Below are 24,338 nucleotides of genomic sequence, written 5' to 3'. Positions count from 1 at the left end.
CCAGTGGGGTCAGGAGTCTTATGTGGAGTCAGCGGTAGCAACAGCATTTTACGGGGGTGGAAAGCCTCACCATTTGTTTCAGGAAGGATATACCCAAATAAGTATTACACAGGATGAGAAAATTGCTCCGAGTGTATTTCAGTTCATTAAAATTCATTTAATTTCAATTCAATTCATTCATTTCAATCCATTAAAATTTGCAACTGTTCCTAAAGAGGCAAAGTAAAGCAATCCCAGTAAAAACCAAATACACCCCTATTCCCTGTATTGAATAGAAAATATACAATCACAGAATTAGACCTGACGAAAGGACCTAAGAGAGCACTGGTTATAGGAGGCATTTAATGTCATCTCTGATGTTGACTGAGTCTTATCCAGAAGAAGAAAAAAAAAAAGTGTTTTAGAAAAAAAAATCATGTGCATATTGACGTCAGTATAAAACTCCTCTTGACTAATTTGGAAACATGAATAGGCCTACTTTCTTACTTGGGTTTCTAATAACAATTGAAATTTAGATTTTCAAAGCTTTCTGGGGAATTTGGATACCAAATTCCTATTAAAATTAATTAAACAAAATAATTTTAATGGGAAATGGGCATCTCACCCCTAGAGGGCCGTGAAAATCCTGGCCTAAATTATTCAAGCTGAAATAATTCAAATATTGAACTTGTGCTCTTTGATTAATTCTTGCATGAGGCTGGGCTTTGAGGAGAGCTGCCATGTCAGTATTGCGAGATTCATCTGCTTTTCAGCTGTCAGTTCTCATTCTCCTCAGCTGGATGTGCCTGCCTCCTGATACCACAGGAGTTTTTGATACATTTAGAGGATCAGAGTTACTTGGTACTGTCCTTTACAAGGGGCACATATGATGTGAGCAAAGGATTGAGAAACTAATAAGGAAACCTGAGAGACGCTGCACGAGTTCTGCCAGTTACACTGCTGAGCCAAGAAACTGAAATACAATGTTGGATTGGTTTAATGCACGTTGTGATTTTACATTTCAGTTGGGAGGCTTTAGTAGAAGCTTTGGTTCATGTTTGTAGCCTCAGTTGCCAATATCATCAGAAATGTGAGCATGTGGTAGAAGGTGATACTTCTCTAAATGCTCCTGCTCCTCACTAACTCAGGAGTGCCTGCTCCTGTGTAATTGGGCGCGTGCTCTTGCTCTGGGAAGCAGCTGTGGGAGTGTGAGTTGGTTTTTATGCTGGTTCATGCAGCATGATGGCAACTGCTAAATTTCTGTCATAGATTCCCACCATCTTCTTGTGAGAGCCATGTTGGCAGAGCAGAGCCCAGCTGGTTTTCAGGGCTGTCAGTTAAGGCTATTTCCACATGTATTTTGGCACTGGGAGGGACAAGAGGTACTGACTTTTCTTCCACTGATTTTGCAGCTAGTATTTCTCTATCTTGGCTGGCCAGTAGAAAAAGCCAGGTAAGACTGCAGGGATCAGTCCTAGATCTGATAGCATTGATGGCTTTCAGTCTAAGCATGTTTCCTTGCTTAGATGCACATTCTCTGGAGCCAAGCATGTAGTAGGGCCTTTTGAACTTTCCTTGCCTGTTTCCTATTCTGTCTGAATAGATGAATGCTAATTGAAGAGTATATTTGACATGACTCAAAGAGTTTCATTTAAATTATAGCTCTCTCCAGGAACCTGACTTAATTTATCTGCTTCAGGATTTGTGTGTGATGCCTATGCTATTTCTGAATAGAAAAGCAACCCACAACTAATTTATCTTCCATTAAAGGAAACCTCATCAGTGTAAAAAACCTATGTCATATTTGTAGTCCAGAAGTCTGGACAGCTGGCTGCTGGTCCTGAAACCATTTACTAGTAGTTAATGTCATGGGCTGGATTGTTGACTGGTTTAAATTGGTGTAGTTATGCTGGCTTCATCGGCAACACCAATTTATACCTGTCAAAGATCTGGTCCCACCGGCACGGAAATAGATTTATAAGTCTAACCACAATTATTGAGGCATAAATATTATAGAGGAATTGACTTAATGGGGTCATTCTGGATTTGTTTTGGTATAACTGATATTAAAATCTGGCCCAGAATTAATCACTGCCCGTAAGAAATCAGATGGCTATCAGAAGGTTAATTTAATGTCTGTTTTCATCGATCTTTCCTGTTCCAAATTTTGTATTTTATTAAAAGTTTTAGGGAAGACAGTCTGCGAGCATATACTGCCATGAACCTGTGAAAATTCACACCTAGAAAAGATCATGTTTTTTATGCCCCATTTAGAGAAGCACTTCAAGGTCAGAGTTTAAACATCTTTTGATAGTTTGTTGCAGTATGGTTTGAATATACTACATCTATATATATGTTTATATCTTATATACGATACATAAGAGAATTAGTGTTGTCTGGAAGCAGACAACCACCAGTGGTATGTTTTATTGAGATTTCCTTCTTTTTTTTTTTTTTTTTTTTCCTGGAAGCTCTGCTAATTATTAGGCCTTTTGGCATATTGATACCCTTTTTTGTCTGAGAATGTCACTTTGATTCAAATGTAGTGGCCATATATCTTCTTCCAGATCTTACAGCAAACTAATGGCATGTCTTAGGATACAAACAAGAATTATTTTTTTACCTGTATAGTTATACTTATGAATTACTTCTGTGCTAAAACTGTAGGCAACTGAGGGACCATAAGCTAGTCCTGTTAGTTATACTGTAGCATTGTAGCCCCTTGCCAGTGGGTCTTTGCCAGGATCTTCCGTAACATCCAGCCTGGCAAATCCCCACTCTGTGACTGATCTGAGGAAGTGGCTGGGAGAGGAAAGCTGTAGCAAAGACATCCCTCAGCTGCTCCTGTGGTGTCTCAAGCAAACACAGCTGCAAAAGCATCTTGCACAGCATTGAATGCAGGACCAGGACAGGGCAAGTGTGGTGTTGCTCCACCTTTGCAGCTCCATCTGTAATTTATAACAAAAGTTTCTTGACTAGTGTCTGGGATCTGAGTCCTGTGCTTGAATGTCAGTTAAATGCCTGTGGAGAAGGGAACTGGCTCCTTGGCCTGGAGTATTGTGCAATGAAGCAATTTCCACGAAGGACAATTTTAATTAGAGAAGAAAAAAAAAAAAAAAAGGACACCTAAGAACACATTGTAATCGTAATTGCATACAAGAGGGCTGAATCTGAAAGAGAGTCAAAAGATTAACTATTTGCGATGGTACTCCATGATCACATTTTCCATAAAGGAGAATCATATTGGAGCACAGTACATTTCTAGCACAGCCTTTTCAGAAATCCTGAGTCTTGACCTCGCTTTGCTGTGAAAGGGATTGCTGAGCCCAGGTACAAATGGAAGAAAGCTGGCGGGGAGTGCTTGTGAGCCCACATGTAGCTGGGCTAAAAATAACAGTAGACAAGGCACAACCTCCTTTTGTGGGGGGTTCATTTGTCTTTTGTTCTGCACTACATTTTGAACATAATTAATACTATTTTCCCTGTAGAACCTGGAATAGTTGATAGATACCTTTTTTTCCCCACTAATTAGCAAACCATTTCTGACTGTGATCAGCTCAGCTTATAGGTGTTTTTGGAGCACCTCTAGCAACTCTGCTTTTAGCATCTGGCTGGCTGTCTATCAATTTTCATGGTAGCTGTTGAATAGGAGATAAGCTGGAGAAGGGGCCTGTGCAAGGGGCCATGATTTTGCTCTCTGAGGGAAAGGAATGGTAATTATCTTTGTATTTACTGCAGTTGTTTCTCCAGTGCCATAGAAGCAGATCAGCCATAACTCATACAAAACCGTAAAACTCACAACTCCTGCAAAACAGCAGAAGTCAGCTAGCTTGGGTACCATCACATGGTGACAACACTTTTGCTTGTGGAGTTGCCCAGTTATTCCAAGTTTTATCTCCATACTTCAATTTGATCTAGAGTGCAGATCAACTGGGTAGATTAAACTGCTCCCTATGTTTGCTGGTATTGCGGGTTGTGCATTTGCTGTTGCCATGGTGCAGGGAGAAAAATTCAGTTGCATTGACATTTTCTTTGTGGCTTATCAAAGTTGTGGCTATTCCTGTATCTTGTTTTAGATGAAAAATGGCTGTGCTGCTACTGTTATTATTGGAAAAGTTTCTCTCCTCCACCCTGTTTGGAATACAAACACAACATTCTTTTGTAATAAGCTGCATGAGGACATCATCAGACAAAAAAATGTCCTTCAAGGCCCAAATTTCTCTGCCTGCTAACACTCCCATGTGATGGGAGTTTCCTTTGGAGGAAGAGAACTACCACTCTGAGACCCCTCCTATATCAGCAGTTCAGGTTTATCTTCATGTTCCTACTTGGTACTATCAGTTTAATTTCTGCAGTCTGCTTTTAACCAACATACATCCAAGTATTGGTATTTTTCTAAGTTAGCATGTTTCAAATACCTATTTAATGAAGCAGAGTTATTGCCACTGCTCAATAATCTTTTGTAGCATGACATTTTTAGTGTGAAAAGCAAATATTTTAATTTAAAGTGTTATGTACATATTTATATTTAAATAATTAAGGGAGCTGGACTCAAGGCCAGATTTAAAGAAATGTAAACATTATGGATGCACATAGGGTCTGGCAAAGACTTTTTCACTAATGGAAAAAAATCTCAACAAGGAGAATCTAACCTCTTAGCTCTTTCCTGTGGGCTCCCCAGGGGAAGAACTGTGTTGAACTGGTTTGGGTGACAATATCTGGCTCAAAAATTAGTAACTCTTGGTATTGCAAAGGGCCTACTCCAAAAGCCAATTCAAATTCCCAGTGACTTAAAAGGGCGCTAGAGGAGGTCTCTAGTTTTTATGGCAGTCCTATTCTCTGTGGAACAGGAGTAATGAAAGCTCTTGTGAAGGGTTATAACAGACTCTGTGGTCTGCTATGTGGCCAGCTGCGCTAAACAGTTCAGGCAACAGGAGCTAGCCACATTGGCTTTATCGTATAAATACCTAGTACTGTAAAATTATATTGACTTATTTCCTTTTATGATCCCAAAGACTTCTGCTTATTGATGTCAGAAAATGAGTTCTGCTTTGCATTATTTAGATTGAGATCGGATCAAAGAAGTTTTCCTTGTAAAGTCTATTCGACTTCAAAGCAAGCAATTTTGTAAGGAAACTTAGAAATAGAGCTTCAAGCAACTGCGGAGATTAGATATTCTGCTTGCCTCCCACTGGAAGGATCAATGTCATGTTTTTTGTATATTTTAACACCTAATAATCTTAAGTGACTTGTGCAGTCAGCTGAAAAGAGATCACATGGCAGTGTTAACAAATTATTTGCTTAATCTGATTATCTGCTGAGACACCCATCAGCTGCACACATTGCACTAATTACAGAGGGTTCAAAGTCTTCATTAGCGTATTTTGCCCAATACTATAATTCCTTTATTGCTAAAATTAAAAAAATAATATCAGGAATTATTACAGCTACATATGGCTAAAATGGACAAAACTTAATTAAACATTTAGCGTAGTACAATGGTTACAATATACCCACGGGTTGTAGCATTGTTGTTTCCTTGAGAAACCCATACTGTATAGTCACAGGCTAAATTTGCTGAATCACTTAAAGCATGACCATAACCAATTTAAAGAGGCTCTCTCTGTAATTATTGACTAACTCCATCTCTGGCCATACAATATACATCTCAGGTTTCACTGTCAATAAGAGTTTAATACTGAGTTCCCTGGACTTCAGCAAGGTCAGTGGGTCCAGTCTCAGCTCCTTGGCTCACACAGACGACTGTCCCTCCTAGCACGACTAGAGAGCTGGTTGGACAATTTTTGCATACAGAGGTTTAGCAATAGTAGAACTCCAAAATAAAAAATGAAATTCAGGGCTAAAAACAATATAAAACCCACTAGCAATCTGTGGAAAAAGAGCAGTTAAAGAACAGAAACATATTTTCCCAAGACTAAACACAAGGGAAGTTATCGGAACCACTAAAGTTTCTGCTTATCTACTTGTGAATTACATTGCAAGACGCAACTGGGTATTTATGGACTTTCTTTGACAATATTTGTGATTTATGTTAACAGTATAATTCACTTCTGAAACAAAAAACATTATTTAGACAGGTGCCATATTTGTTTCAACATAAGTAACTTCTGGTTTTCTGTATTCAGTGATAGTTCTTTTACGGTTCAGAAAAAAAATATATTTGAAGACAACCAAATATTCTCTGTAATATTTTTCTTGTCAAGATAAATTGATGTGACAAGATTTGGTTAGATTAAATTCTTTTCCCTAAAGGGGGAGGTGGGGGGGAAGGAATGAGACATACATAGAAAAAGCAAATAGGAGAAAATACTTTCTGTTTAGGTCTTGTTACTACTTTCCATTCATTTCAGCACCAGTGAGGTAGAGACATTACAGATGAAAAGGGCCTGTCAGGTTCTTCAGTCCATTTCCCAACAATGTCATACCATTGCTTATAATAATTGCCTGGGCTTGATGAGTAATACAGCATTACCTCTGTAGAAAACATTTCCTAATGCAGATTTGTATCATGCCACATAGTAGATAATAACAAGGACTTTATGAGGAGTGGTTTGATATAGAGTAGCAAAAATTAAGACTCTGTTGATTTAACTCCTCTTTGGAGACACCATTTTGCTGATGCTGTGGATCTGCAGCAAACAAAGACTTATTAGCTTAGGGGGGGCAGGGAAGAGGGGGAGCTCCATACTTCTTTGTAATATTATGAAGGGCAAAAATGTAATTTCCTGGAACGTATTGGATATATCTAGCTCTGCCTTTGTCACTGTCATCCACAGACAGGAACTTGTCTAGGCTTGAAAGATCCTATATGGTCAATTCTAATGAGCTGATCATGTCATAGCTTTTAATCTTAAATTCCCGTTATCCTTACTGACATTTCTATTCAAAAAGCAACTGAATTTTGCACAGACTAAGCCTGTTTTGCCTTCTCTTGGGATGTATTTCTTGCATGCCTTTCATTTGTGGCTAAAACAAGTGAGAAAATTACATAGCACCTGCGTAAATAATGTTGGATTTTACACTTATGTAGGCAAATCTTCTCATCATGCAGCTGGATCTTGACCCCAAGCTTGCTGAAAAAAATGATGATTTGGATGAGTTCAGCCTGCGGCTCTTTTTGACATTAACGGGAAACAGATCAAAAGTAGTACAGACTCTTACACAGCTATTGTACATTCCTCTGTCAGACAATGAAGCTAAAGGCAAAGAGGTTTTGGGGTTCTCATGCACAACCACACCTCTTTTGTGGCCCTCATTTTCAGGATTGCACACAGTCAGTACAGTACTTTGAGAATGGTTATACTTCCTTACTGAAGCAATCTGAACTTACCTCCTTGCTCATCCAACATAACCAAAGTCCTGATACCAGCATCTTTACTCTACATCCCAATAGTGGTAGCAAGGTAAGGAGGGGGGCGGGGAGAAGAAAGAGAGAGAGAGAGAAAGAGAGATCAGTGAGGGAACACTCAGCCCTAGGTACGGGACATAGGAAGACAAAAGAAAAACAGTGAAAGGAATGGCAAGGTCATAAGGGGCTGGTGGCACAGTCCAAAGACCTTATGTGCCTGGATAATGTATAAGGAGCCAAGTACTCTCAATTGTACCATCAATCCTTCAGGATTCACTGGGATACTGAACTGCCACAGAAAACACGAAGTCCTGGACCTTGAGATTAAAATAATCATTTTACATGAGTAGTTTCTAAAAAGAGTGGGTTCATCTCCAAGTTCTCTGAAGCAGAAGAAGGGAAGAAGGGGGTGTTGACATTGCATGTGTATGTTCATCCCACAGGAGAAGCTCCCAAGGAAAACAGATATGACACAAACATGTTTGGGAAGGAGATATAGTGGTTTGTACATAGCCCTTGCAACACAGAAGTCAGAAAGCTTACCTACTTAGGAAATCCATTTTAAATCGGGCTAAAATTTAATAAGATTAAGCCACACTTTTTGGCTCAGAGATCTAATAGATATGGGTTTGAGCCAAGTTTTACTTCAGCCAACAGACACCTTTAGCAACACTGAACTTTGGATTAAGCTTGAAGGTCAGGTTTTTAAAACACCTACATGCTGAATCTGCCCCTGCTCCCACAGGTTAGTGGGAGTCTTACGATCAGCATTGCTAGATACAGGGTTTGAGCAAAGCCTAGCAATTCTGAGCTCCCACCTGCCTGAACTAGCAGCAGGGCACCTTTCACAAGAACAGTTTTTGCATGCATTATCATCACTCTAGGGTGTGATCAGGTGTCTCAGGTTTCTGGGATGCTGTGATACTAAGCTACATCACAGATCAGATTAGCTCCTTTTTAATTACAAAGGGGAAACTAGTTGCATTCTGCTTGGAGTAGTGATAACATCTGTGAATAATTAATGGCATGAACAATCTCCTGGCTGTTGCATGTCAATAACAGGTGAAGTAAGCACTCTGTAACCTGACAGTTTGCAAACATGGAGTTACCTGGACATGTGCAGCAGTAATTTAGCTTTATTGAACTGTAATGAACACAGAGCCATCCACACCCCTGTGAAGCAGATAAAGTTGGTGGTGTTGATTTTGCAGAGGGCAGGGGAGATGCCCACAGTTGCAAAGGAATGTGAGGAACAGAAACCTGGGGTCCTGACCGTCCCTCTTGCTTTTCAGGCCATCCTCCCTCTCCTTGAGGCAAATTAAGGACTTAATATTATCCTTCCTTCCAACTGCCCTGCAGACTGCCATCACTTGTCTCTTTTTCTGGGAGCAGTGGAGCCTCTGGCCATCAGCTGCCCAGTCCATGCTGGCAGGGTGCTCCCAGGCAGGCTGGCAGCAGGCTGCCCACATTGGCTCAGCTGCAAGCCTGACTCTGCCACACTTGAGGGCTGTCTGGCCAGTGCAGCTGGTGCTTCTCTGCTTTGCTTCAAGAGGATTGTGCTCAATTCAAGACACATATGAGATGCCTCTTGTTGCGCTCTCCTCATCTGCCTCTCTTTGCCTGCACTGCCATTCTTGTCTTTACTGTCTACATCGCTGTAGAAACTGGGAAAAATGTCAGATGTGTGCAGCCAGGTTTTCTCCCTCGTTTTAAAAAAACCCTGTGTGAGTTGCCAGGTGGAGACAAAAAGCCTCCTGCCTCTCCCCATGGTCTGTTGCACCCTACTGCCCTTGGGTCAGCTATCTGCCAGGTACCCAACTGCTGCTCTCTCTCCCTTCAAGCTCATACTGCATTTACTCGAATCCCAGCCAGCTTTGCAACCTTTAGAAACTCAAGGTCTAAGATCTTAGATTTGCCTATTTAAAGTAAGGAAACTGCCTTTAATTATCTTACATTTTCTGTGGGGCAGGTGTCAGATCTGCTAAGCACTGGATGTGCAATAGCTTTTTATTGTGCTCTTTCTATGCTCTTGGTACCCAGGGATGTCTTACCCCCAAAGGTGTGCATGGATTTTAAAAACACATACCTCATGCAAACATAAGAAGGCTTCTTGGGTCCTGAGTCATCTTGTGTTTGACTAAATACAGTGCAGTCTGACACGGGACCCTTCTAAATACTGGAATCAGAAACCTGCAATTGGTGGTGTGATAGTTGTTGGCTCTCAGTGAATCAAACATAGTAGGGTGAAAAATGTTTACTGCTCCTTAACCCTCTGACCTTGTTTTCCTGCAGTTTTTAACATCTGAGCAAACTGCTTTTATGCAGCTAAGATGTCCAGTGACCTGAGTAAGACCTATGCTGAGAGATGAACTCAGCAATCAGACCTTATGGGTTGTATCTTATATTAAATCTTTGCACAGAGGGAAAGAGGTACAGTTTTCTTTTACTTACCTGATTATCGGTGCCATTTACTTTTATCAGCCAATACTCTATCTCTTAAGAGCAGCCTGCCACAGTGTTAATACTAATGTGAAAATACTAAAGGGTGTGCATTGAATATACTTGTGTGCATCTGAGGTCTAATCATATTGAAGCTAATAAAAAGATGCTGACTGACAGAGATGAGAGGTGATTCAGACATCAAGTGACAATCTCCTCCTATTCCAAGCTTCTTTCAAGCATTGATTTTCAGCTTTTTCACAAAAAATTAACCATGTAAAGCCAATTTTAAAAAAATAATCACATTTGTGCATTTGAAACAGGTCTAGACTTTCCTAGAAGTTCAGTATTTCCATTGTGACTGATGTTTTAGATAGCTCAAAACCAAACATGTCTATAAGAACTGTTCTAAAAATGTGCTCACCATCCAGATGTCTGAGTAGGAGAGAAACACTCAGTAACTGACCCTCAGTGACAACAGACTGAGCCATCTCCGGGAGCTACAAACCCTCTTCATTTAAAGGAATAGAGAGGAAGATATGTGCCACACAAGCGGGGCCTGAACACAGACAATGTTGGCATTTTCTGCACTGAAAGTATCACAGGACACTTAATCTCAGTGGGAGCAGACACACTCAAACTGGTTGCTTAGTAAGTGTGTAACAGAAGGTGACGAAGACTGTGTTTGCAAAATGCCAGCCCAGAAGAATATGTTTTACAACTACCAGTCATAAAACCTTGATAACAGGCTCCCAGAAAAGCCATGGTCAGGGCAGGGACCTGATGACCATGCTTTGATTTGCCTTGTCCTGAGGGCCCAGGAAGGCTTCCCACCCACATCCAGTGCTCACCTACATCAGTGAGATCCTACCTGGGAAACCACAAACAGGTAGAACTAAGAAGGTCTGTCTTGTTATGGAAATGTGTGCTGATGGTACACTGTCACCAGGATTAGTCTGTCTTTCCTTCTTTCTTTCTTTCTTTCTTTCTTCCTTTCTTTCTTTCTTTCTTTCTTCCTTTCTTTCTTTCTTTCTTTCTTTCTTTCTTTCTTTCTTTCTTTCTTTCTCTTTCTTTCTTTTTCTTTCTTTCTTCTTGTGCAAGGGAGGAATTTCTTAAGACCTACCAGCCCTTGCACAGGTGATCATCTGTTTAATTTGCAGCAAAATAAGGATTCTTTAAAAATGGGCTGCTTAGGGTAGTTCAGGCCAGAAAGAAGAAAAATGCCTCTTTCATAGGACTCTACAGAGTTCATGCAGTACATGCCATTCTAATCCAGGTCTTAAAACTATAACAGCCTTCTCTCTACAGAATTACTTCTTATTCCCCTTGTCTTCTTGTTGCACTTGAGAGAATTTGGACCACCGGATTTTTCTGTGGTACAGCAAACATCTCACACTCTTGTCCTTTAGAAGAAAATAGCACAGCATGAATTGCTTTTGTTGAGGCATTAAATTGACAGCTCTGGAGTTCCTCTGTTTATCCAGGAAGCAGATACACTGTAGATGGTAAAATATATAATCTTTCCCATGCAGCCCTTGAACATACTCAGCCCTGACTCTAGGAATAAGCAGGTCAGCCAATGTGTCCTCCTAGACTTTGATTTCCATGGAGACTGCTGGGGGTCGCCAACCATTTTTCTGCAAAGATCTGCCCAACTTTGCACACAAGATAACCACTCAGAGCAGGAGACCATCACTTTCAACTTAAAAATGAATCACATTAGATGAAACAGCACCATGAATATAGACCCCCTAAAGTTTATGGAAGCTGATGCCCTTCAACTTTTCAGTAGCATTAAGCTCTAGTGTTTAGGTAAACCAACAAGGCGTACTGGTTTGGGTTCAATGTACTTTCTATGAACCACGTGCCCAGGTTCCCCACTGGATCACTAGCTAAGCTACTGATCAGAAAGACGGAATACATGATTTTAAAACTCTGGGCTTAATTCAGCTCTTGTATAACCTAAGTCTGTCAGTGCTTCAGTGAAACCAGTTTAAGAGCATAACTGGGAACCCGTTTGGAGGCTTTAATTTACCTTATCCTCAATCTTCTGTAACAGCTTTTTAAACCCTTTTTTTTGTGAGGGTTTCACTCAGAGCAAGTCAGCAACGAAACATTCCCAGCGCTTTGGAGGGGAAATGCATTGCTATATCATTTCTTCTTATTGTTGTTATGTCACTTAATTTCCCAAGGTGGGAATAAATCTAGGAAGAAAATTGGAATGACTTCTCAAAGGGCCCATCAGTCCCTCCAGGAACACAGTGTGTTGCATCCTATCCATGCCTGCTACAAAAGCCAGCTACTCCAACTTTAGGTTAGCCCAAGGGGTGATTTTCCTAACAGTATAAGGGAATAATGTATCTGATAGAGAATCCAAATTCTAGAAATTGCTTTTTCTGCATTTCAGAAGATACCCTGAAAAACAGATCTACACTCTCAGTTATGTGAAGAACACATAAACTTCCACTTTGCTAAAAAGTTTTGCTTTAATCGATATGGATTATAGAGTTTGTTCTGAATAAATTAATATGGACAATTATGTACCAGGACAGGCTGACATTGCTAACAGTTCCCAGAGACATTAAAGAGAAGTGTCAACACCCTAAAGACAAACGTGATCAAAGAAACATTTTTTAGTCATCCATAGTAATGCATTTCCTCAGCTCCCACTCCAAATTCACTGTCAACTTGTTAATGCTTCAGTGTCTCTCCGTAGCTGATTTAAAAGCCATGTTACTTCTCAGCCTCTTAATTCACCCTGTGGTTCAGATCCTCAGCTGATACAAATCTGTGACCCTGCCATTGAATCCTGTTTGCCTGGTGGTCATCTACTGCAATGACCCTCCAGTGCTACTCCACTGGTTTACATAGACAAAGGGGTCTAATCCTTGAGACCAAAATTATGAATTGCATCCTCCTGTGCCAGATGTGTATTTCTTTCTGAGCAGAACTGTTCCGATGGCTAATGGTGTCAAAGAGATTTTTCAAATTAGCTTTGACAAGCTTTGGACCAAACTCTAAAGTAATAGAATATTTTTTCTTTTATTCTTCAGACTAAAGGACATTTGACTATGATAATAATGTTGGGATAAACTCACTTCCCAATCACAAATGAAGGAAGTTAGTAAAATGGCATACTGTGTGTTCAGTGTCCTGCGTAGAGCAGCATCATGAGGTTATAAAACATTTTATAGCTTACTATTTCAGCTTTGATATGTTAGTAAATTTGACTGTCACCCCCAGCACATGAGAGGACAAAACAGTCCTGTCTGGATTTAAATGTACAAACCAGACCATTTGTCTGTATGTGTCGCTGAGTGCTTTCTTGCTGGGCTTTCTGCAGTACTGATCTAGTTGTCATTTTTTCCCTTGCTGCCTCATATCTATAAATCATCTATTTTTCCATCCTACAGTGACTGATTTTACTTAAAGACCATGGTGGTTCCACTGGAAGATGGTAGTAGACTCATGTCTTTTCCTTTTCATGTGTTACTCTGCATTTCATGAAGTCAGCTCAGAGGTAAAAAGCTTGAACAAGAAGGTCAGCTGCAAACTGTGTATTTAGTTTCACTTCTCCTGCCTCAGTTCATTTCTATTTTATGTTTTGGCCCAAACATTGCACAGCATCACCATAAAATATAGGTATTTACAGCACTGAGTAACCTGAGTAGCTCAAGTAAGCATTGGTCAGTGTAGATGTAACTGTGTTGCATGGGTATGTTGCACACCACAGAGCAAACTGAGTTTTGTAGTCTACCATCCCAGTATACAGCTGCCTTGGCACAAAGCAGTGGCTACTTTACAACAGCCACTCACTGCTTCTTCTTGCTTCCGCTATTGGTCTAGGACTAACAAAATCAACTTCTTGCAAAGCTGGTTTATAAAAACAAGAAACAGTAACAGATTCGGTTTTCCTTGCCAACGTTCCCTGGGAATAACACCAGGGCTTAGTCTCCAAGCTCAACCTAGTCCTCTCGAGCAAGGAAGCCACAGTCCTTTGGGGACATTGATTTTGTCTCCCAGGCTATGACCTACATTTCAGCATTAAGGATGACTTGTACAGCTATAGGGTTTCCCTGCAGCACTCTTCTGTCTCTAGAGTTGAGCCAAGTCAGTCTGTTTACTCTGTATTTTCCTAATATCTAACAGAGTGGAGCCAACCATGACAGGAATCCATAAATATGTATGTAGTAATAATGCTTAAACATGGAGGCATTCTTTTCCTAAGTAAGGAATAACAGATTTGTGGTATCAAGAGAACAGAATAAAAAACACTCTTTCACTGAGGAAGAATATTTTCTATCTCTACAGACTAGACAGGTTCTGCTAAGCAAGAGAGTCTAATTGGATTTTTGGGGTCTATTAAATCAGAGCAGTGTGAGTTCGATTTCAAAGACACCATTTGTCCTTTCAGTATAACATCTCTCACTCCCTAAATGCTGCATTCTTTTAAAACTAGCTAGGAAATGGGATCGGAGCAATCAACCAGCTGTTTAGACCACAGAAGAATTTTAAAGGTCTTTTGTAGTCACGTTAGGAAAAATAATATTCAGCTCATTTTAGAATTCCCATGACTACTCAGTGCCAGTTTTAGAAACTTCTCTATTTAGACAGGAAGCTATTGTAGCATCTGAATAAAAGCCAGGTCCAGAGAGATGCCGAGCCCTTCCAAGAAGTGCCACAGTCCTACATAAATTAATTGGTAAATTCAGCAGTCCCAGTTCTCTTCCCACTTTGCCATTTGCTGTGATTTAATACTGAAATTCCAGTGGCATTCACAATATGCTGGTTCAATATGTTAGGAGGACTCAAGCAGTACATAGGTCACACAAATACGGCTCAGGAGAGACAGGGCTGATATTTACTGATGGCTTGGCCCTGAGCAAACCACTTCCCTTTCCTGCACCTCTCTTTCTTCCCACTCATCATCTGCCTTGTCTATTTAGATCACAGGCATTTTGGGGCAGCAGGCTTGTGTTTGTGAAGGCACCCGTATGAGACTCTCTTCCATGTCGTTGAATTGATTTCAGCAGGAGCTGCATCACATAAAGTGATGGTCAGAAATGGCATGTCCAGGGAATTGAGCATCAAAAAGGAAACAGATTGTACTCATGAGACAAGAGCAGGTTTCCGTTGCAGGGGGCTCAGATCTGAAGTGTTTGTGGAGGAGAAGTGATGCTGACTATGCTCAATGACCCATCTCTCTGTCTCTCTGTACACAGAAATTTAATTTTGTTTCCACTGGATTCCATTGATCCTCACCATTGTGATTGATTTCAGGACCATGGAGCCTACGGCTCAGCTTGTGCTTGTTCCTGAATGTGGGACCTGATATAATTTTCTTCCCGTTGTCTCTGCTGGAGACTCCTCTGGTTGTCAGGAGTACTGGGACTGTCAGTGCTGATGACCCTGATTAAAAATGTCACCAGCTCCAGAGCCAAGGCTCACATGGTGTTTGAAAATAATGTGTCCTGTCAGGCAGGAGCAAAGTTTTCCACCACCTGATGGCTGAACACTCTGAACTAAACCGAGTTTGGGAATCTCCAACTTTTAAAACCCTTTATTATGAAGAGGGTGAAATGCCACCTGACTGAATTGTTTTTTCCCTTCTGGGAGTGACCCCTCCAGGCAGGTATAAGCTGTATTAATTGTGAGGACCAAGTCCAGGTCCCCTTCCTTGGCACTGTGGAAAATCAGCTAACTTCCTCTTCCAAAGCTGTCAATCTAGGATATCTCATGAGCCTTGAAATACTAATGTTTCAGAGATACATAAAGAAGTGGCATTTAAATGCTATGGTGACCAATAGCTGCAAGTGTTTATAGAGAAGAAAGTATTTAGGGATAACAGGGCAAACAGATCAAGGGCCCTTCTCAGCTTCCCCACTCACAGTGTTATGGGAAGGATGTCAGAGCAGTGCCAGCATGAGGTTTCAGGAGCTCTGCAGCAAACTCAGCTACTTGTCCCTGACTACATGTCACCTTCAGAGGCTGTTCCCTTGGTTTATCTCGAGTAGCCTGTCTCAATGGGTGCTCAGACAGGGGCAAAACAGTGCCTCAGCAGCCCGTCTGCAGTGTGACATTTGCAACTAGGGCACAGTGTCTTGAATGATCCTTGTGAGGGGTGAGGATAAGGGGGGATGGAGCGTCACATAAAGCCATGACCATGCTCTAGCAATGTGAGTTAAAAAAATGCCACTTCCAGTGTCAGTCTCCATCACTTTTGCTCACAACAGATGTGCAAACGAAATGCAAGTCCTTACCTCTTCAACAAGCTGCAGCATTCGACGGGTGCTCTCCAGGGACTGAAAAAAAACAGAGGAAAAAACACTTAGATTTGGCAAGATACACCTTCCAACACTAATGTTCAGGCTCATGCTGGCAGTATTTTTTTCCTGCACTCTTTGCCTTCCCTCAGAATCAGGCCATCAGCAGGGTACTGGTGATCTCTTCATCTTCAGCTCTGCATTACAGCTTGCTAATGCAGCAGTTCCCACCACATCTCGAGGCAGCTGCAGTCTCTAAGGTTTGCACTCCCCTTGCTCACGCGCTGCGGCAGTACTGCTTGGAACAGCTGGTGTTCCACTTTAAAAATAAAGTCTGTGGTTTTCAGCTAAGACGGACTTTTAACATTTAATAGGTTTGGCAAATTGAAGGAATCCTCAGAAAATATTAAATTGATGCTTTTTTTGCTCTGAGGCCAGTCAAATTGATGCAGACTCTAATACCTAAACCAAACTCAAGATCAATAAATGCCTTAATCTAGACTAAACATGACATTAAATTTTACCCTGGCTCATTTAATTTCCAATTCTGCATTCAGTGTAAAGCTGATGGAAAACAGAATCAGCTCTAGAAATCCTTTGCCGGATCAGCTCCTATTTCTGGATGTGCCTCTCACGCCAAACCCAACCCCAAGTTTCCTGTTTAGCTATCGGTCTCACTTCATCAGCAAGCTGGTCGGCACGCCGCTGCATTTCTTCCAACTCATTGCGCATATCAGCGTCTTCCGCCATTTTAGCTGTGGGTGTGTTTGTGGAAGCTGCAGATCAAGGATTTGCGCTCAGCTGCTTGTGAGCCTGGAAGACAGCAAAAAGGAAAAGAAACAGTGTGGTTAGGCTCCCTGACTAAGTGAATTGTGCTTAAATGTCAGTCCCACAAAAGTGCTTTTATTACACTAGTATGCTCACCCAAGTTCTTTTATTCTAGATAGCAATTCCTACATAGTAGAGACCACACAGGATTGTTCAAGGTGGTGCTTTATTCCTGTATTATTAATCACCCTCAAAAAACGTGATGTATCCTTGTCAGGCTCTTTGGGAAAATCCTTCCTTTTTTCTTAATCTTTCAAATGCTATTCATAGCAAAACTGGAGACACAGGAGGTGTTACTTGCTACCAGAAACAGTCTTGAGACCCATTCATTCTTCTCTAGAACTAAAAGCCTTAATGTGAAGGAGGTCAAGGTCAAGGCTACATGTCAACCCCTCGCGTCCTGTTTCAGCTGCATTGCTTGGAGGGCTGGATGCCTAGCTAATACATGTGCAATGAAATTAAAGACAATGAAACTCTGTGGATTTTTGTTGGCTAATGATTTTTCCACCATGCTATAGTTCAAACTCTGTAATAATATTTACAACTAGACTGCAAGAAGTCGTCTACTGGGAGAATCCTTCATTTCAGGGGAAGTGATGGCAGGACCTAACTGGTATTTTCAACTTCTCTCCAAAGCAGGTCAGATTCTGGTCTTTGTTATCCCTCTCAATACAGAACAACGCCACTGAGCTCATCCTAACCAGAGATCAGGATGTAGCCCATTAATCCTCATTTGGGTAGGTTTCTTTTTGTTATAAATTTGAGCTAGCTCTGATTACTAAGCATGACTTGATTAAGAAAGGCGGGTCCTCCTACCATCTGTCAGGTCTTTATAACAACAACACTGGTTTATTTCTTTACTTGATTCAAGCATGGCACATTGCAAATTACTGCACACTGAATGTTAGATCTGTTCATTGCAGGAAAACCTAATCCCAGGTGCAGAGGAGGTGGGGAAGCTGTGGGGGACTGCAAATAAACAGCCATAAAGCACATGCCATCATGCTCAATTACAGAAAGAGGACAAAAGCAGCCCCTTTCACCAAAGCTGCTCTAAGAAGGCAAAATCCCAGGGGCTATTTTCTGTCCTGTCTTTGCGATACATGTAGACTTTATGAAAAAAGATAAGTCAGGGCAGAGCTTGGCTCTAAAATTTTAGCAATAATAGCTCTGTTTAAATGGAAGTTATAATCCTTCAGAGATTAATCTGTTCCTCACTTTGACAATGCTCTCCATCAGAAGTATGGGCTGGACAGGTACAGCTGTGTGGCAGGGATATTTCCTGGATCATGCCCTGTTTGCTTAGAAATGTATAAGGAAAGCAGACAGCTCCTTGCTTTTTCTCTGCAGCTTCAGCAATGGATTTGCTTTTTTTTCTTATCTAAGAGGGAATATGTGACCTTCATGCTTTCACATTAGCTGTGCCCTCACTCATGGTTGCTTTTCCTCTTTGAAGCTACAGCAGAAAGAAATCCATCTCGAAGAGTCAGCCCTGCAGCTACTGGCACAGCATCCTACTTTCATCACTGAGCACATTGCCACATCCTTGTCAAAGGGAAACTGACATTTTGTGATGGGTCATACAATGTTTAGGAACCCAAATGTACACTGGAGAAGCCCACCCAGTTCTGCCAGCTGCATGGTCACAGCGGTGCAAAGGACCAAGCTTAAGAAACTCATCTGCAGCCCCAGCTGGTGCAAACAGAGCTTAATTTCATGGCTAATATTCAGACTGATATCAGACACTTCAAGGATGCTCACAAACAGCAGTAAATAAGCTTTACAAAAAATGGCACACTATGAGGTTTAGAATGAAAAGATGACCCAGGAATTGGTCTCCTCCTGAAGGGCATGTAGAAATGTGGGGATACTCTCAAGGCCACCCCAACCTTCCCACCATGCTGCTGCACTTGTGTTGCCCTTTCACAGCTCCAGGAAGACACTGCTCCTGATCAGTAATGGAGCATGCTCAGCTGGAATAAAAAGAAGTTATTTTGGTAAAGAACTGCTCTCCGAACTCCTGTCCCACTTGGCAGGCTGACAGTAGCACTGGTCACTGCTTCACAAACTGTGGTTTTTAGCAGATCAAGGCAAAACTCAGCATTTAAATATTCCTGGAAGAGCCTCTGTGACAGAATACCAGGATTAAGTCTGTGGACCTAAGAATATCTGGCTAAAATATTCTCCACTGCCTGGATCCCTTGCTACACTTGTGCTGGCAGAAAAGCAGCACTGAGCTTTAGCAAAAATCAGGAAAATTTAGACATGACTTTGGGACTGATCTAATTGGTAAATACATATAGCTGTGAGGGGCAGGAAACCGGTTCGATGTTGTGTCTATCTAGTAGCATTTTACTAGCTGTGAAGTGGGAGGTGATGCATCAGTGAGAGGATGGGATGCTAACAGGGGATTTGGTTCAGTCTCTAGGCATATCCAATGTGAGCTGAAGGATTACAGACCTGAAAGCGAATGAAGGTGAGGTGAGTGCTTCTACTGACAATAATGAATAATAACAGTCTGTTTGTCAGTCACTGCAGATAATAAAAATTGCACAGATCATTCAGTTCTCAAGTAGATTCCAGCCTGACCTTTGATCTTTTACTTATGAATTTACGATCATGAACCAGTGGTGGATTGTGTCATTCGAAAAAGAAACAAAGTGGAGAAACTTCGTTATTTTTCTTTAGCGCTATCCTTCTTGGTTAGTTAGAACCATCAGTTGGCATCCTAGTGACAGATGCATCCTATTTTGCATCAAGCTAAAAAAATGTCAGAGGTTGTAACCAGAAAGATGTTTTGTAGCAAGTGACCAAACTTGACAGGTTTATTGAGATTGTTTGGTATTTGTAAAGTACTTAGAATGAATTGAGAAACAGCAAAAAGCATTCTTCCGTACAAGTCATTTTACATCAAGTTTTAGTCATAAACGAAAGTGCCCTGCAGCAGTGCTGATTCAACCTTATTTAATAGAAAACTGTGCACAAGAATCAATAAAGGTTACTGATTTGCACACAGTATGATAAACATTTTGCAGATGGCTGGGAATGGGTTTATTTTTTTTGCAGATTTTTCAGTTTAAAATGTGGAATAGGGCAGATTAGAGATAGGATTTTCCTTGCAAAGTCCCATTTAGGCTGAAATTCCATTCCAGTGTCATGAATTTTCAACAACAAGCCCTCTTGTCAATAAAATCCTGTAGGAAGCAGATTTGTTTTAAAGGGAATGATTTCTCTGCAGTACCAATTAACAGCTTTCCCCCTATGGTGTTTCTTAGGAACACCTATATATAGTCCTCTTGATGTACTAAAACATTGAAACTGAATGATTACAGGAATGGCCAAGACAAGGTAAACCATAACAGATTTCATCTCACTGATTACTGGACAGACTTTCACAAGCAGAAGGTATTGGTTTGTCATGGACCCACTGAAACCTGTTCTTGTTTTATTAGAATGAGTACAGGCCAAAGATACTATATAAGAACTCTGGATAATAAATTCCTTGTGGAATTTCTATTTTTGATAGTAGCTAATAGTTTTCATTCTGCTCTCATTCAAGCTAATTTGAACCAAGGATCAAAATTCTGTAATTGCCTTAGGAACCTCTAACCTAACTGGAAATAAACTCTCCAAAATGTGCTCTGTACTTTCAACATAAACTACATTTTGTTTTGTCTATAGTCACTGCAGAGATGACAGATCAGAAAACTAAAATTGTGATGTAATATGTTAAGCTCTTTAGAACTAAAACTTTGATTAAAAAAAAAAAGTTGCTACAGAAGCTATAGCCACTAGCACACACTCAGTCAATTTGTGTTTACACTTGCAGTAATTGTATATACAAATGCAGGCTCAAATTTTCACAAGGACCTTGGGTTTTCCATTTCAGAAAAGGGAAAGGAAATCCTCTGCGTTCACACATAAACATACACGGTGCTCTCTTAAAAGGAGACAGAAGCCCAAATGTTGCTACCAAAAACTGTGTACGTCATGTACCAAGATGTGCTCTGCGTCTTCTAGTTTTGCAAGGAACTTCAGGGACTTGGGCAACTTACATCAAATTCCTTTTAAGCCAGTCTTATATGTTATGCCAGCGCTTGTACAAAAGTACAACAGACTAGGAGTTAAAGAAAAATACAAAGAAAGACTGGCTAATGGAAATGCGTAGCCTATTATACTTTGAATTCTACATCTGCTGTTTTAGTAGTGCTCAGATGCAATAAAGAATCTCATAGCAAGAACATTATATATCCTTATGGGGTTATACTGAAGTCTAAGAGAGACTTGCATATCTCCCCAGAGGAAGAGAGATACAATGAGTGACCTTTGAAAGCAAATATTTGCTTCACAGTGATATAAACACTTCAATGAAATAAATACAGGAAAATAAAAATGCTGCAATTTACTGTGGTGAAGGCAACAGTGCAATAAAATGTTCTTTTTTAAGCACTCTCTCTGTTATTAAAGGACACATCTATTCTTCCCATGGATATTTGTAGCCAGAGGATGACTGCATTGGCGTATTCTACTTAAAAAGTCAGAGCTGGTCAATACCACACAATGCTTCTTTCTTGTAGGATAGGAAGAGCACTACCGCAGTGGTGTGGCATTAGTAGAAGTGCAGAAAACCTAGAGAGAAACTTGGATCAAGCATCTCAGGATGGATGTTGAGCCATTTAAAGCTGGAAGTTGCATTGCAGCTCTTTTCCTTTCATTTTTTAGTCTGGTTGTAGGTAGAAAGAAAACATATGCTGTTAAAGGGGGAGGTGAAGTTCAGCTACAGATGAAGGGGTCATCTTTGCTCCCCAGTTTGCCTTGCGGCCATTCAGTTGGCTCCCTGAGTGCTGTGCAAGGCATGTTCAGCCACAATGGGGCCAGGCATGAGGCAGTTCTGGAGCTTCCAACAAGGATCTTTCCGTCAATAAATCCCTTTTTCCTGATGCACAGCCTTTTCCCTGCTGCACCTTTCTGACAGCTATCACTACCCCCTGGAGGTGTTATCAAGAGCTCAGCTGCCCAGCACACTGGCCATGTCTTTCACCACCTTCACCAGCCTTCTCTAAACAAGGTTTTTGCAGCTAGGTTATAAGAACTGCACTGGCATTAACTGCAAAGCTCAGTCTAGACCAGAAACTGCCTACTAACATCAGTAGGGAATGGAATGACATCAGCAGTGAGAACCTGCTGCAAACGGGTGCTTAGATACCAATACCTCTGTGTGTGCTGCTGACACCAGCCGGGTCCCCCTGAAACTGTGTTGAGCATGTAAGTTCAAAGGCAGATCCAAACAGAAAGCCAAGAAAGGCATGTGTGTGCTGCCCACAGTCAGTGTGACAAACAACAGCAGGTGAGAAATTAAAAGGAGTTGGGAGCATAGTTTTTATAGATTGTGGGCTCTCAGCAATGTCCCTCACAAGCTCTTAACTCTTCTGAGTTTCGACTTCTGTCATCTCCATTTCACCCAGAGCTCACCACAATTAATACTGTCTATAACAGAAACAATTCCTGCTTTTGCTCTTATTGTATTTTAATTGATCTGAAAGCACTTGGAGAACAAAACAGCTAATTTTGTAATGAAGAATCCTATTTAAAGATTTTTTGCTATTGCATAAAATGTAACAATGAAAAATTACTCAAAGTTGTTATTTAGATTTAAATTTTAAATAGCTCTGAAATAAAATCTTGAGGAAAGTCTTCTTTTTATATCATTCTGCAGCACAGCCTATTGCTTGGATGTAATTTATTCAGAAGATTTATTTTCAGCAAAGTTCTCATTTCTAATGAAACACCTTTGTTATGTTTGTGTTACTGATTAAGCCAAACAGCTGCCTCTTTGTTTCCGTAGGGTATGTTAGCATTAACCTGTGGCACAGACACCTCAGCTTTCTTCTGTTGCTGTCCTACAGAGTGCTGCTTGCAAGCCTTTGGGCCCAGCTCCAGAGCACAGGCTAGCAGAGTACAGTGATAACTGATTTCACTCTCGTTTTCGCTTGCTATTCAGTAAAGAAAAATGCCTACTGATGAGGGCTTGTCTGGGAGTGGCTTCAGAAAAGACAAGCACTGAGGTCTTGCAAATCTGAATTCAGGAGAAGCAGGTAATTCCTAGTTTGTCACTGTCTTCTTGCATTGCCTTAGACAACTTATTTTACTCTCAGGGGTTGCTTGCGTTGCCTGAAGATAGGTCTCTAGAGCTATGTGAGATGCTGTAGGTATTTGGTATCCTGCTGCTGGCTGTATCTGTCAGCGTCGTGCAGATGTCTTGGATACCCTCTGATGGGACTGCTTGTCCATGTTTAACAACTGAATCTGTCTCCCACCTATGCAATACAGATAAAAATTTTCTTTTCCTTCCTATTTTCTTTTTTTGGGGGTTGGGTTTTTTTTCCCTGCTTAAATTGCAGGTGTTGCAGGGCATGGACTAGCACTTGGTTTGGAGATGTTTGTGGTGCAAGACAACAGGGACTTTTGGATAAACGCTAGTGAGCATGGTGTCATATTCTCACTCTGCATCTCTGTGTCAGAACCCATACCTACCTGGAATGAGAACTCCAGTCAGAGGCCAAAAGGAAGATGTTAGAGTATAATTAAACAAAATTATGACTCCTGACTATTTGCTGAATGTGTCGGAAAAATAATTGGAAAGCAGTTTTCATATGGCTTGTGTTGCTATAATAACAAAAAGTGCAGTAAAATGAATCTTAGTGTGAATGCAATCAGGCAACGTAAATGTGCTGCCAGGGGGAATTACTTCTTTTTGTAGATGTGGGCATCTCTACCCCTGGCGAACCCCTGATCATTAGCGAGTAAACGAGTGTGATCATGCATATACACAGTTGCAGTGCAGCAGACAAGTTGTGTTGATGCAACCGCTCCACGCCTCTGGTTTCTGCAAGTAGTGAGGTTATGAGCAATACATCCCACACATCCCCCCAGGCGCTGCAGCCAGGGGCGATGGCAGGTGGAAAGAGTTGCCGTTGAGATCTCAGAGAATAACAGGCAGTCATAAAAGAAATGCCTGGAGCCACCCCGTCCCAACACAAAGCAAGTCATTGTTGTCCTGTCAGTTGTCAGACAACACTGCTGTTTTATGAGGCTCCAACATGTGCATGTCACTTTATCAGGCTCCTGCACTGGAAAAAATAAAAGCACAGAGGAGCCATTTTGTAACAATTTCACTTCAGAGTAATAACAACTTGGCTTTCTATCCATTTTACTGCTAACAAAACTGCTTTCAAAAATAAACCTTTCAATGTGTTATCTCTTTGCAGTCACTTCTACAGCTATGTACCCACACATTTTTCCTTTTTTTTATTTTATTCCCCAAACAGCAACTGAAAAACATTTCAGGCAAAAATGTTTGTTTTGTCTGTCTGGGAGAGCAACTAGCCAGTGTGGTGGAGGGTGAAGAAAGAAACCCTCTTACCAGGAGCGGGCACCTCATCTGGAGGGACCTGCTGGCA

At 41.0% G+C, this 24,338-nt stretch overlaps 1 protein-coding gene across 3 annotated transcripts in view; it reads right to left on the bottom strand.

The window, feature by feature from the left end:
* Positions 1-24,338, bottom strand: part of SNAP25 (synaptosome associated protein 25) — a 66,171-nt gene that overhangs the window by 13,437 nt on the left and 28,396 nt on the right. For all 3 annotated transcript variants that reach the window (XM_005238598.4, XM_027788424.2, XM_005238597.4), the window contains 3 exons: positions 16,729-16,863; positions 16,048-16,089; positions 7,331-7,379 (listed from right to left, as the gene is read on the bottom strand). In XM_005238598.4, the coding sequence (XP_005238655.1) occupies positions 7,331-7,379; positions 16,048-16,089; positions 16,729-16,800 (163 nt within the window). In that variant the 5' untranslated portion in view covers positions 16,801-16,863. The remainder of the gene's footprint in view (positions 1-7,330; positions 7,380-16,047; positions 16,090-16,728; positions 16,864-24,338) is intronic.

Source organism: Falco peregrinus, chromosome 11 (assembly GCF_023634155.1).
Source record: "Falco peregrinus isolate bFalPer1 chromosome 11, bFalPer1.pri, whole genome shotgun sequence".
In the NCBI taxonomy this organism is placed as follows: Eukaryota; Metazoa; Chordata; class Aves; order Falconiformes; family Falconidae; genus Falco; species Falco peregrinus.
The sequence above is the reverse complement of the archived record's forward strand: the minus strand, read 5'-3'. Positions and strand labels throughout refer to the sequence as shown.